At 40.0% G+C, this 13272-nt stretch overlaps 1 protein-coding gene across 1 annotated transcript in view; it reads left to right on the plus strand.

Moving 5' to 3' along the window:
• Positions 1 to 1826: 1826 nt before the first annotated feature.
• RORB (RAR related orphan receptor B) overlaps positions 1827 to 13272 on the plus strand; it is a 57636-nt gene continuing 46190 nt past the window's right edge. Inside the window, exons 1-3 of the mRNA XM_032595511.1 lie at positions 1827 to 1849; positions 2653 to 2815; positions 8076 to 8217. Of these exons, the coding sequence (XP_032451402.1) occupies positions 1827 to 1849; positions 2653 to 2815; positions 8076 to 8217 (328 nt within the window). The remainder of the gene's footprint in view (positions 1850 to 2652; positions 2816 to 8075; positions 8218 to 13272) is intronic.

A 13272-nucleotide genomic window follows, 5' to 3' on the forward strand; every position in this document is an offset into this window, starting at 1 on the left:
ACATAAAATATCTCATTAAACCTCAGAAATCTATGAAGTTTGTCAGCTAACTTTATAAACCAGGAAACAAAATAAGACTTTTATCTTACCTATGGACCCAATCATTATCAGGTTCAGGACAGGAATCCAGGAAAACAGAATAGAAATTACATCAGATCTCACATGTTTTCCCCATATCACAAAATCTTGAAAACAAATACTAGTTCATATAATCTGAAAGCTGAAAAAACAGAAGCAATAGAAATACTTAGTCTAATAAGTATTTTAGTTGACTTTGTCTCGTGTCTTGATATTTTTATCATTGTCTCTTTAGCTGGTGCTATTAGAATAATACAGAAATTTAAAATTGTATTCATGTTGTGTCTCTGTGTAAGCAGGGAAAGGGTCACAGAACAAAATATCAGGAAAATTGGCTAATTTCTGGTTGCCATCTCCCAATTCAACTCAAAGGTATCATTAACCACTTGGATTCTGAGTTTTCTCATATGAAAAATAGGCCATAATGCTGAATTTTTTGCTTATAAAGATGATTTGAACATACCGTGAAATACTGAATTTCAAAAAAAATTTAAGATGCTCTCCTCAAACTAAGTATTATCTTTTTTAAAATGTAAAATAATAAGACAATGAGGGTTATGTCTTGCATTTATCTGTTTTGTATATTCAAGGGTGAGAAACTGTAGAAAAGCATCCACATGGCAGATTGATGTACAAAGCATTTTGAGGCATATTTTGCATAATTATTTTAAATTGGGAACGGGAATAGCAGATCTTCCTGGTGTGTATAATTTTAACAACACTTAGAATACTACCAGAGACATAGGAATTACTACATTCTAAATAAAGTGTATCTCGTGGATTCATCCATAACCTCAATGCTGATGCCTTAAAATCATCTTTCCAGAGGGTTCTGTATACAGGTGCTTGCACATGCACACATGCAAACTGGAAATCCTGTCCCCCACCCCCACCATGTTCCATAAAGTGGTTGCCTTACCAACAATTCCATTTGTATCAAACCAACTGTTGAACCTCATCCTAAGGGTGAAGCTAGAAGTCATCTTTGGAGTCTTCATCAGTTTCTATCTCTGTGTCCTTTCTTTCATTTATCTTCATAGAACTGTCCTTCTATTTGCTTCTCCCTCTCCCCTTATCCTGCCACTGACGTCTTCCACACTTCCATCTCCCGACACCGGGTTCGGAATAGCCTTTTAGTCTCCTGCCTGTTTCCAGTTAGCAAAGGTACCCAAACCACCACTTTGATCCTGTCGTCACCCTGTTCCTTCCCTTGAGCCCTTGTGGCCAGTGGTATCAGGTAGAAATTCCTCTGCCTAACTCCCAGGAGCTCCATAATCTCTTATCCCTCCCTCTACCCAACCATATGGCCCACGTCTCCAGTGGAGCCGAGGTGTTTGTCTCAACGATCATGAGCCACAGTCATTCCAGACGTCCTTCATTCCATTCTGCTTGCAGAAACAGCCTTTTCCTTTCACTTCAGCCCAACAGTCTTCGGAATCAACCCTAATGTCTTCATCTCCACGAAATTATTTTCTTCGTATTGAAGTCATAGGAGCCACATTTTCTATCATTTTCTCCTGGTTTTTCCATGCACTAATTTTTTTTATGAATGAAATAATCTGTGTCACTAATATATCTTGTGTCAACAACTTTTATTATTTTAGAGGACGTATGGAGTGTGCTCAATAAATATTGTCACCACTGACATACTCGAAGTAAACATCCAGCCACGTTATTTATAAAATCACACCCTTCCATTTCAGCTTTGCTTTGTTTACTTATTTAAAATACTGTTGAAATAAGGCAGCATGATAACTCTCAGTGACTTGATGTTTGAAGTGCAAAATAAGAAAACCGAAGCCACTGGTTCAAGGGATTTTTTTAGTCTAATTAATAACCAGGTCAGGTTTATTTTTTGAATGTGCTTTTTTTTTTTTTAATTTTTAAGTTTACTTGTCTATTTTGAGAGAGAGAGAGAGAGAGCAAGAGCATGTGCAAGTAGGGTAGGGGCAGAGAGAGAGAGAGAAGGAGAGAGACAGGATCCCAAGCAGGCTCCAGGCTCTGAGCTCTCAGTGCAGAGTCCGATGCGGGGCTCAAACTCACGAACCGTGAGATCATGACCTGAGCTTAAATCAAGAGTCGGACACTTAACTGACTGAGCCACCCAGGCGCCCCAATAACCGGGTCAGGTTTAAAAAGGAGAAAGCAGGGGTGCCTGGGTGGCTCAGTCGGTTGAGCGTGCGACTCTTGGTTTCGGCTCAGGTCATGATCTCATGGTTTGTGAGTTCGAGCCCCACATCAGGCTCTGCACGGACAGCACAGAGCCTGCTTGGGATTCTCTTTCTCCCTCTCTCTATCTCTTCCACTCCCCCTCAGCCTCTCACTCTGTCTCTTTCTCTTTCTCTCTCTCTCAACAATAAATAAAACAAACATTTTAAAAAAATAAATAAATAAAAAGGAGAAAGCAGCGAAGTAAGAGTTTAGAAGACTTCCGGTCCCTGGTTATATTTTGTAGTTTTCGAAAAACAAAGCAAACCTTGGTAGATGGACAGATACCTTTTCACTTAGAAGAAGATTCAGGAAGCCGGGCCAATAGTGGTGGGTGAGCCCACGCCAGGGTCTTCCAACACTCAGGTCGTGCCAGGGGGAAGTGCGGAGGGAGCCAGGCAAGCAAAAGGAAGAAGCTCAAAATGTCTGTTTTCCCCTTGCAGCACAAATTGAAGTGATACCATGCAAAATTTGTGGCGATAAGTCCTCCGGGATCCACTACGGAGTCATCACGTGCGAAGGCTGCAAGGTAGGGGGACTTTGACAGGACACTGCCAACAGCGTCTGTGTTTGCCCCAGGCATCCGTGTATGTCACCGTGCGCGTGGTGACATCTTTTTAAAGAGGGCCTGCTAAAGGATTCTTGTGCTTTCTGCTGACACTCGGGAATCTCTGCTTGGTGTGTGGGTGGGTTGGCTTCCCGTTCTTGGCCTTTCAGCTTTTTGTGATCGTCTAACTGGTCAACCGCGACTGGAAAATGGATTGTTATTTAAGAGCTTGAGTTATTCACATTTACAGAGATATAAATACTACCTCCTGCTCTCTTTTAACTGTACTGCCTTCAGTAAACTCAAGGGCATTTATTACTGTATGAAACAACCAAAAGTTAAAGATGGCAAACCAACGGCCTATGTTTCCTTATCTGCTTACAAAAGAAGTTCAAGGTAACAGTTGCAATATGCATATGTTCATCCTTTATTCTCACATTCCAGAAAAGAAGAAGTAGAGTCGTGGAATGTTAGAAGGATACCAGATAATCTCTGAAGTAATTAAAAATTATCTGCCCCAACCTCCTCATTTTCAATGAGATAATGAAGTATAAACAAGATTATGTCATTTGGCCAACATCACTGATCTAGTTAGTGAAAAAGTATGGCCAAAAACACAGGATTTTTCATTCTTGGTCCAGCGTTCCCCTCCAAGGACATTGAACCAATCCTTCCAAAAACAACCTAATTCCTATGAGCAAGATGCTCTTAAAATACGAAGTTGAAAATAGCAGTTAACAGAGACTTAATCTGAAATAAGGGAAACTTGAAACTTCACAGTAAGTGTTTAAAATTCTTCCTTAGAAGGAAAAACAAGAGAGACTAAGTGTCAAGGGGGAAATAAGAAACAATTCCACACCTAATTTCAAAGGGCAACGTGTCACCGGAACAAAATGCAGTGTAATCTGGGAGTGAAAAGTGATATGTTGGCGAAGTTATTGATGAAAACAATCATATTTTTGATCAAAGATGCAAGCAGGGCAGGCGCCTGAGTGGCTCAGTCGGTTAAGCGTCTGACTTCAGCTCAGGTCACGATTACAGTTTGTGAGTTCGAGCCTCGCGTTGGGCTCTGTGCTGACAGCTCAGAGCCTGGAGCCTGCTTCCGATTCTGTGTCTCCCTCTCTCTCTGCCCCTGCCCCACTTGTGTTTTCTCTGTATCTCTAATAAATAATTAAAACTTTTAAATTTTTTTTAAAAAGATGCAAGCAGAAAGAATTTAATATCAGTAGACTGTGGGCACTGGCTGACTCAGTCCATAGAGCATGCGTTGTGAATTCAAGTCCCACATTGGGTGTAGAGATTACTTAAAACGTTTTTTTAATTAAAAAAAACAAATAAGTAGCCTGAAAGAGATGTAACACGATCACAGATTCTAAGGACTAATCTTAATCCTCACAGAGTCAAACATACATGAGACAAAACATACCATAACTCTCCAGTAGTCATGCTATGAGAACACTTGACAAGGTCTTCATAATGGTCTCAAAAAGTATGAATTCTGAAATTGAAACTGAAGCAAAGAAAAGGAAAAGAAAGAAATGAAACTAAAGTGGGAAGAGGACACAGAGAAGGGAGAATAACGTGAATGTAACTCGCCCATCGACATCCTGACCTCGAAGGTGATTAGTGATAATCCATATTTGAACATCCTGAGATATTCCTTGTATTCCTCTGTTTGCTCTGCGGACCTATGATTAAGAACTGCATGTTATCCACCTTGATGCAAAGTTTTCAACTCATCAGAAGACACAATAAAGAAAAATTCCTAATCAGCAATTTTTTACCCTCCTTAGAGTAAGCTATTACTACCTCAAGGAGGTAGGCAAATAGTTTTCTTCATAAATGCTAATAATTTCGGAATCCAAACCCTCCAGAGAAAGCATTTCCACTACTGTGTTGGTTTAGTAGGTATTTTTAAGGCCTCTGGTCTAGTTTATTAAGTACCCACCAAGCATATATATTTTTAGATCAGTGTCAAAGTGGAGATCTGTGTCATTGTGAAAGCTCTATTTGGAAAATGCCCGATTTCAAAATAGGAAGGTATGTTCCTGTTAAAAAGCAAAACATTTTACACAGAAGGTTTAACTAACCTTACAAATATATTCCATAAACCAACAGCTAAAACAAGTGTGTAGGGTACGGCCATCTTTTCTATTTAAAGCAGAGAACACAAAGAAATTATGCTGTTAATTTGAAGCATACTCTGAAGTTTTAGTCAAAATGACATTTTACAGGGCACTACTTTTTTTTTTTATTTCATGGAAGAACCCACATTTGTAAATATGCTGTGTTTTTCACCAACTGGAAAACTCAAGAAATTCCGTTTAGAATAAGATGTCAGTGTCAGCGCATTCGGTATCAACCTCTGAATTTTCATAATACCATTCTGAGTCAACATGAACAACCCATTTTAAATAACATCAGTTCAGCTTGCGCACTTAATTCAAATTCCTATTCATTCAATAACATTTGAAACAGAATCTCTTTTTCGTGCCAAAAACCTCATTTGCAATAATGAGCAACAGATAAGCAAGAAATGCCTCGTAATTAATGTCAAATTGGCCTTAAATTAGGCCTGTAGCTGTGACTTTAGAAGTCTTCTCTGTCAGCTCTTTTGCTAAGTGGCACTGGAGTATCCGAAGATAAAAAACCACCAATTCTTTCTTAAAATGTAAATTCCCAAGTCATCTCTCACCAAGACTGATGGGCCCAAGTTTCGCTTTCTGACACCTTTGCTGGCACAGATCTTCCTTGACTTACATGGGGTCATGTCCCTATAAACTCACTGTGAGCTGAACCTATCTTAAGTCAAAAATGCATTTAATACACTTAACCCAGTGGACATCATAGCTTCGCCTAGCCCACCTTAAATGTGCTCAGAACACTTGCTTTAGCCTACAATTGGGCAAAATCGCCTAATACAAAGCCCCTTGTATAATAAAGCATGGAATGTCTTATGTAATTTATTGAATACTGTACAGAACATGAAAACCAGAATGACTGTGAACGCTGTCGTTCGTTGACCCCCACAATCGCTGGGCTGATTGGAAGCTGTGGCCGCAGCCCTGCCCAGCGTCACAAAAGAGCATCGTGCTGTCTCTCACTAGCCTGGGAAAAGATCCAGACTGAAAATTCGAAGTATGATTTCTACTGAATGTGTATTGCTTTCAGACCATCTGTAATGTCGAAAAATCGTAAATTGAACCATTGAAGTCAGGGACCGTTTGTATATGGAGTACGTCCTCTCAATCCCTGGCAGCTTGGATGGGATCTCTGTTTGAAAGGGTTCTGTGAATTCATTCACACTGGACAGTTGGATATCTCATCCTGCCACCACTGGTCCGTGGGGACCAAACTAGTCCTTGTTTTGAATGGCTTGGGGCTTACAACACAAAACCAGTTGGCATTTTTTTCTCTCTTGTCCCATTTCTGAGTTACCCATTTCCGGAGTTCTTCATAAGAGTGGCAAGCTCACAGGGCACCTGGGTGGCTCAGTCGGCTAAGCGTCGACTTTTGGTTTTGGCTCAGGTCATGATCTCGCAGTTTCTTGAGTTCAAGCCCTGAATCCAGCTCTGTGCTGGCAGTGCAGAGCCTGCTTGGGATTCTCTCTCTTCCTCTCTCTGCCCCTCCCCCACTCACACCATCTCTGTCTTTCTCAAAATAAATAAACTTAAAAAAAAGAAAAGAGTGGCAAGCTCTCTTTATAGTGACAGGCCATGTCTAGGAGAGCCCAAAACTAAAGGAAAATCGATGATCTTGATCCTCTTTAAACTTTTTGGGGTGTTTTGCATTAATGTTGATTCTTAATATATTGTGTTAAAATATTACTTATCCTGATTGACAGGTTTTTTGGCAATCCTTAAATTTTGCGGCCAAGGTGGGTGCCTGACTAGCCACACCCTAGTCCCAGCCCTGCTCTGTCCTCTTGCTGATAATCGAGGAAACCCAGATTTTCCTCTTTAGGGTTTTCTTTTCTTTTTTTTAACGTTTTCTTTAATTTTTTTAATGTTTATTTTTTCAGAAAGAGAGAGGAGAGACAGAGCATGGGAAGGGGAGGGCAGAGAGGGAGGGAGACACAGAATCTGAAGCAGGATCCAGGCTCCGAACTGTCAACACAGAGCGTGACGTGGGGCTCGAACCCACAAACTGCGAGATCGTGCCTTGAGCTAAAGTTGGATGCGTAACTGATTGAGCCACCCAGGAGCCCCCTGCCCCACCTTTAGGGTTTTCTGTAAGATAGCTAAGGCGCATGGTATCCAAAGAATTTTTTAATTAAAAAAATTTGTTTTAAGTTTATTTATTTTGAGAGAGAGAGAGAAAGCAGGAGTGGGGGAGGAGCAGAGAGTGAGGAGAGAGAGAGAATCCCAAGCAGGCCCTTCACTGTCAGTGCAGAGCCTGATGTGGGGCTCGAACTCACAAATCACGAGATCATGACCTGAGCCAAAGTCAGACAACCAACTGAGCCACCTAGCTACCCCAAAGAAATTTTTTTAATAATTAACTCAGTTATGGATTTATTTAGAATGGTAACGTAGGGTTCATGGCAGTTAACTGTGTACCAGAAAGAAACCTAACTTGCACGAAAACCTCCTACATCTCTATAGTCTATTTATTGCTTATTCTTATTGAACAGTTTATATATACCATATTTGCTTTATTTAAAAATATGGTTAATTATAAGGCACATCACTGGTTTAAAAAAAACAACCTTGCAGATGACTTCTGGGCATATTTAAAGTTTTTCAAGTGGGTAAAATGCTTCTTAGAAACCGGGAAGATATTGGCACATGCTGAACCCACCCTCCTCAGTACGGCTCTTGTGACCAATGTCCCCCACAGCACTTGACATAAGCCTGTGTTATTTTCCTCCTCAAGTTTTGTCATATTTGGCTTAGCAGTGACACTGTCCTCTGCCATTCCTTTGATGCCCGGAACCCTGTCCTGTTTTTCTTTGCAAAGAACACAGCACACAAATGTCTTTAGTAAACACTGATTAAATGAATGAATGAAAGATGCCTTCCTATCTCTGTAGATGGTACATATTTTCCCCCAGGCAAATCATCTGTAAGATATCCAAGGAGAAGTATCCAAAAAAAGTTGTTGTTTTTTTTTATTAAACTCCATTACATTCACGGTAGAAAATATAGCAAATGTGTATGTTAATTGTCTCAAACATGTATGTTAATTATCTCCGTTTTCCTTCTTATAAATAATATCTCCCTCCCATTCTCTTTTCTTCTAGGGATTCTTCAGGAGGAGCCAACAAAACAATGCCTCTTACTCCTGCCCAAGGCAGAGAAACTGTTTAATCGACAGAACCAACAGAAACCGTTGCCAACACTGCCGACTGCAGAAGTGTCTTGCCCTCGGGATGTCGAGAGATGGTAAGACATGCCTTCCAGGTTCTTACTTAAAGGTTTTCACGTGGGGCGCTTGGGTGGCTCCGTTGGTTAAGCATCTGACCTCAGCTCAGGTTTTGGTCTTGTGGTTCATGAATTCAAGCTGTGCTGACAGCTCAGAGCCTGGAGCCTGCTTCAGATTCTGTGTCTCCCTCTCTCTTTGCCCCTCCCTTTCTGACATATTCTCCCCCCACCGCACCCCCCCCCTCGAAAATAAATAAACATTGGTAAAAAAATTAAAGGCTTTCACATGGATGCTTTGCTGGAGTCTATTTAAGCCATTGGAAGGATTTTAGACAAAGGGAATTGGAGATAAAAAGACAAGAAAACGATGTGCTGGTAGAACTTATAAAAATTTCATATTGCCCATGAAATAGGAATACAGGAAAGACTTTGCTGGAGCTCATGGAGCAAGCTGTACTAATAAGGTTAGGTGAAAGCCACATTGGCCTAGGTTCAAAAGTTTGCATGTGCATGAGTGGTTCCTAGGATGTGAGATTTTTCAGAGCTAAAACCAGGGAACATGCCAGGCAAACCAGGACCATTTTGTCACTGGGTGAGTCTGACTAGTACCTGAGTTGCTTGGTGTGTGGAGATATTAAGCAGCAGAACCTACTTCCATAGGAAGCCCAGAAGCCCTACTATTATTGGCCATGGACTTTCTAAAGCATCATGAAAATTTCAAAAGCCATTACATAAGTCCAAGCCTTAAAAGGGCTGTGTAACTGGTGTCCTTCTCAGAATATGACCCAAATGGGTGAGCTGGGCCCCCCACTGATTTTCTTAGATTAATTAAAGAAGACAAATAAACACACACAAAGAATTTTATCTAGTGTTGCTTCCATTTTTAAGCACTCGTCTAAACTCATTATCTCCCACCCTACCCCCACCCTCTCACCCCCGACACTGGCTACAGCACTTCTGTATCAGATTGTGAGCCACCCTGAGTCCTGAGGGCACTTCTGTCTTGTTCTCACTGTATCCTTAGGATCTGGTTAAAGGCAGGCACCTAAATGTTTGTTGAATGAACCATGGAATTCTCTTTTACCTAGAGCCTGAGACAGACAGTTCCCCTGGTACTTATTCTCTTTATGTGAATCATTGTAGATTCTCTACTCCTGGTCACATTCTTCTAATGAAGTTCAAGGTAGTGTGGACAAAAGGAAGGAAGGAAGGAAGGAAGGAAGGAAGGAAGGAAGATAGGAAGAAAGGAGGGAGGGACAGAGAGATGGAGGGAAAGAGGGAGACTTCCAGATCTTAAAGAAATAGGGATAATTGGCATACACCATTTCTTGGTATATAGGGAGTTTTATGAGTTATTAAATTAAATGTGAGCCTTTTACTCATTTGGATAGAATCTGTTCTGCATAAGTCTTGATATCTAAACCTAAAAACTGCTTACTTCTTAGCTTGCATTCTCCAAATACTTATATCATAAAAGTTTACCTTTTTTTCTACTTCCCATCCCACCTAAACTTGTATTGCATAAAAGTATACCTATGAGGCAAATAGGATCCAGAAAATAAAAAGAATTTGCCCTTGAGCCCTTCGGTTTAGAGGTAGCTTCTAAAACTGCAGAGATATGTTTCCAAGCTTTTCTATTAACTACCTGACTTTGTGTTTATTTGCTTTTCTAGACTTGCTAGCCATGTAAATATACTCCTAGGGTGTGTACTTTCACATAACTAAAGTGAAGAAAGTGGAAGGTAGGGATTTAGTGGTTTTAAGCACTTATTTAGTGCAATCCTACGGGAACTTTAGTTGATGATTTTGTACTTTGTTTCTGCTATATGGAGGCAGCATATTAATTGACAGTATATGAAAAACTCCACTAATTGTGCAAAGAGATTGAGCCATTGGTTATTTTTCTTTGTTACTTCTTCCTACAATAAAAGGAAGTGTCTCTTTTGGAAGGGCAGATCTTTGGTCTGTGCTGGTGAACAGAATCATAGACAAGAGATGGGCTTATGGTCCAATGTCTACAAAATCTAGGAGATTGTTTGAATACCATGGCAAAAAAAAAAAAGTGTGTTGGGAGGGAGGGTCATTTAATGGACAGAGCCACGATCTTTTCTCAAGGGGGAAGAAATGTAGTGTAGCATATAAACTTGCGAGTAAAAGCAATACAGTGTCTGAAGATACTGGAGATTCAGGATAATGATCCGTCTTGGTTTTAGATCCAGAGACCATTCTGAGGATGCCAGGGACATCCTCCAAAATACCTCCTGACTGTGTCTTATGTAAAACTAATGACAAGGAGAAATGCTCCAGGGTAGGAGCGGTGGTTGGAAATAAGGATAAGAGGTTCCAGCAGAAGGAAAAAGAAAAGGATTCTTCCTAAGGGAGAACAATTCTTCCTGTTACACAAGAGGAAGTTTCGTCTGAACCTTCATTACAAAGAGTATTTCCTTTATACCAAATAAATTCTACTAATACCAGGGTAGCTGAATAGGTTTTATCTCCTGTTTGATATGTAATGTCTGGCCTGTGGTATTGATGGCTTAAAAATCCCTGAACTTATTGGTGATTACCTATTTGTAGTGAGGACCCAGCAATGAGAGCTGGGACTTCCCCTGCCATTAATTGATTATATTTACCTTCTACTGGTTGAGCAGGTATTTTCAAAGTGCTTTCATAGTGGTGCTAGTAGCCAAGTTCAGATGCCCTCATACCTAGCTTCTTTCCACATACACCTTGCCCACGTTCCTTCAGACACAAAGTGGCATCTTCATTTTGATAATCGCATTTGTTTTCGGTCAGGGATGCATGGCACCAAGAATGTTTATTCACCTACGTGGCCACTGAAAAACCATGGATGGCTACTTGTAGATAGCTTGATATAACTTTTAAAATCCCTGGACTTTCATTCTGTCCTGAATTTCCACTTTGATCATGGTTTATTAGCCATGGCACATAGATGAGTGGACAAAAAAATTCAGCAGTAACAGATTTGTTCAAATTTAGTTTGGGCAGAGAATCAAAAATCAAATCCACTTGGAATATATACGCGTGTGTTTATGTGTATAAAAAGGTGAAACCGGGACACCTGAGCAGCTCAGTTGGTTAAGCGTCCGATTCTTGATTTCAGCTCAGGTCATGATCTCAGGGTCATGAGTTCAAGCCCCGCGTTGGGCTCCTCACTGGGCGTGAAGACTACTTAAAAAAAATTTTTAAAGGTGAAGACATGCATGTATTTATGTGTGAGAGCTGATAGCATGTATATGCCCATCACATATTCTCCACCATCATATTTACTTTTCTTTTTAACTGGAAGCTTCATAAATGTTAGTTGCAGGAATCTTTCAGATAAACTGTTTCCAACCGTACTACTACAAACAAACAAATAAAAACCAGAAAAATGTTTGGTGTCCGTAGGAAGATACTGAGCCCCAAAGAGAAAACATGATACTCACATTGCAATAATTGAATAGGCATCCTCCTAATGATATGTAAGTAGCTACCTTACGAGGACAGATTTCACAAATTAGGTTTCTATTTATCCAGAACAGCATTGTCCGATATCCAGAATGGTAGCCACATGTCACTATTTAAATTTAAATTAATTAGAATTAAATACAACTTAAAATTCACTTCTTCAGTCACACTAGCTGTATTTCAAGCGCTCAATAGCCCCATGTGCCTGTGGCTACCATTTTGGAAAGCATAGATGACATTCGATCATCACAGGAAGTTCTATTGGAAAAGGAGAGGGATGTGAGAGAATATTTTGAAATTAGGAGTAAGGTTGGGTAGATTGAATCTGATCTTTTCTACAAAGCTTGGAGCACTATAAAAAAAAAAGGCACATCCTTGAAACTGAAAAAAGTTAAATTAAGACCAGTTTACTTGGGAAGCAACAAGATATGAGCATGGTGAACTTTACAGCCAGAAAATTGTGAGATACGATAATTTCCAAAATGACTACAGAAAGTCACAGATGATAGTTCTACAATTGGGCTCTCTTGAAACCAACAGCATATATCTAGTTGTCGTGTGTTGGTAAGCAGAAATCTTCAAAGAAGCAATGACTTTGTTTTACAGTTACTCCAAAAACTTCCATTCCACTTAGAATGCCACAATCCAAATAAAAATGAAAAGATCCCCGATACTTTGCATAAAATCGTTCTTTGCTAGTATGAGATCAGAGTGAGTGATAAGAGCATATCATGAGTAAATACCACCATCACTGAATATTTATAAGGCACTTGCAATGTATACAGAATCGTGCAAGTTTCTTTGAGAGCTAGCAGTTTAACAAGGGGCTGCCTCTATACTCAAGTGAAAATCATTAACAGAATGATTCAAGTCTGAGAGGGGCAAACACTTAAAACATGTGCCATTCTGATTAATGGGTAGTGGTAAGAAGAATGCTAATCCTTGAAAATAGAACAGTAATACAGCCTTTGTTAAAAATACCCCTATGAATACAACAAATGTTTTTACAGATAGTGACAAAGGGATTCTATACATGTCAGGAAAGTTGGGTAGATTTATTTGTTCCATATACCGTAACTGTTTTCCCCAAATATGCCATTACTTTTATGATAGGAAAGGGGCACAAAACCACTAGGACATCACTGTTTCTGACATGAATGGAAAAATCTATTCTAAAATAATATTAGAGTAATTGCCAACAAAGTTCTTTATTTAGAATGAAGTCTGTTAGTTCCAAAATGTAGTGGAGCTTTAGGTCGTCTCTGAAAATATTTGTTTGCTCAGTGACCTGATAAGTCAATACCTTGGAAAAGGCATCACTATTCACCATTGGGTTTTCAGATGTTTACCAGGACAGAGGTCTTGACAGCCTACTGATTTGACATTGTTTGCCTGGATTATGAGATCTATGGTCAACAGCAGATTTCTGGACCTAAAATTATTAAATGTAGAGTCTTAACTGGGTTCGCTCATTCATCAGCTGCCAGCTAGAGGTCAGTCTGTGCCTCTGCTGAGGGTAGATGGCCTTCTCTGCAAAGACCTTATCGTCTAGCAAGCTAGTGCAGGCACATCCTTTTTGTGGTGAGAGATTCAGTCACCTAAGAA

This window comes from Lynx canadensis, chromosome D4 (genome assembly GCF_007474595.2).
Source record: "Lynx canadensis isolate LIC74 chromosome D4, mLynCan4.pri.v2, whole genome shotgun sequence".
NCBI classification, from domain to species: domain Eukaryota; kingdom Metazoa; phylum Chordata; class Mammalia; order Carnivora; family Felidae; genus Lynx; species Lynx canadensis.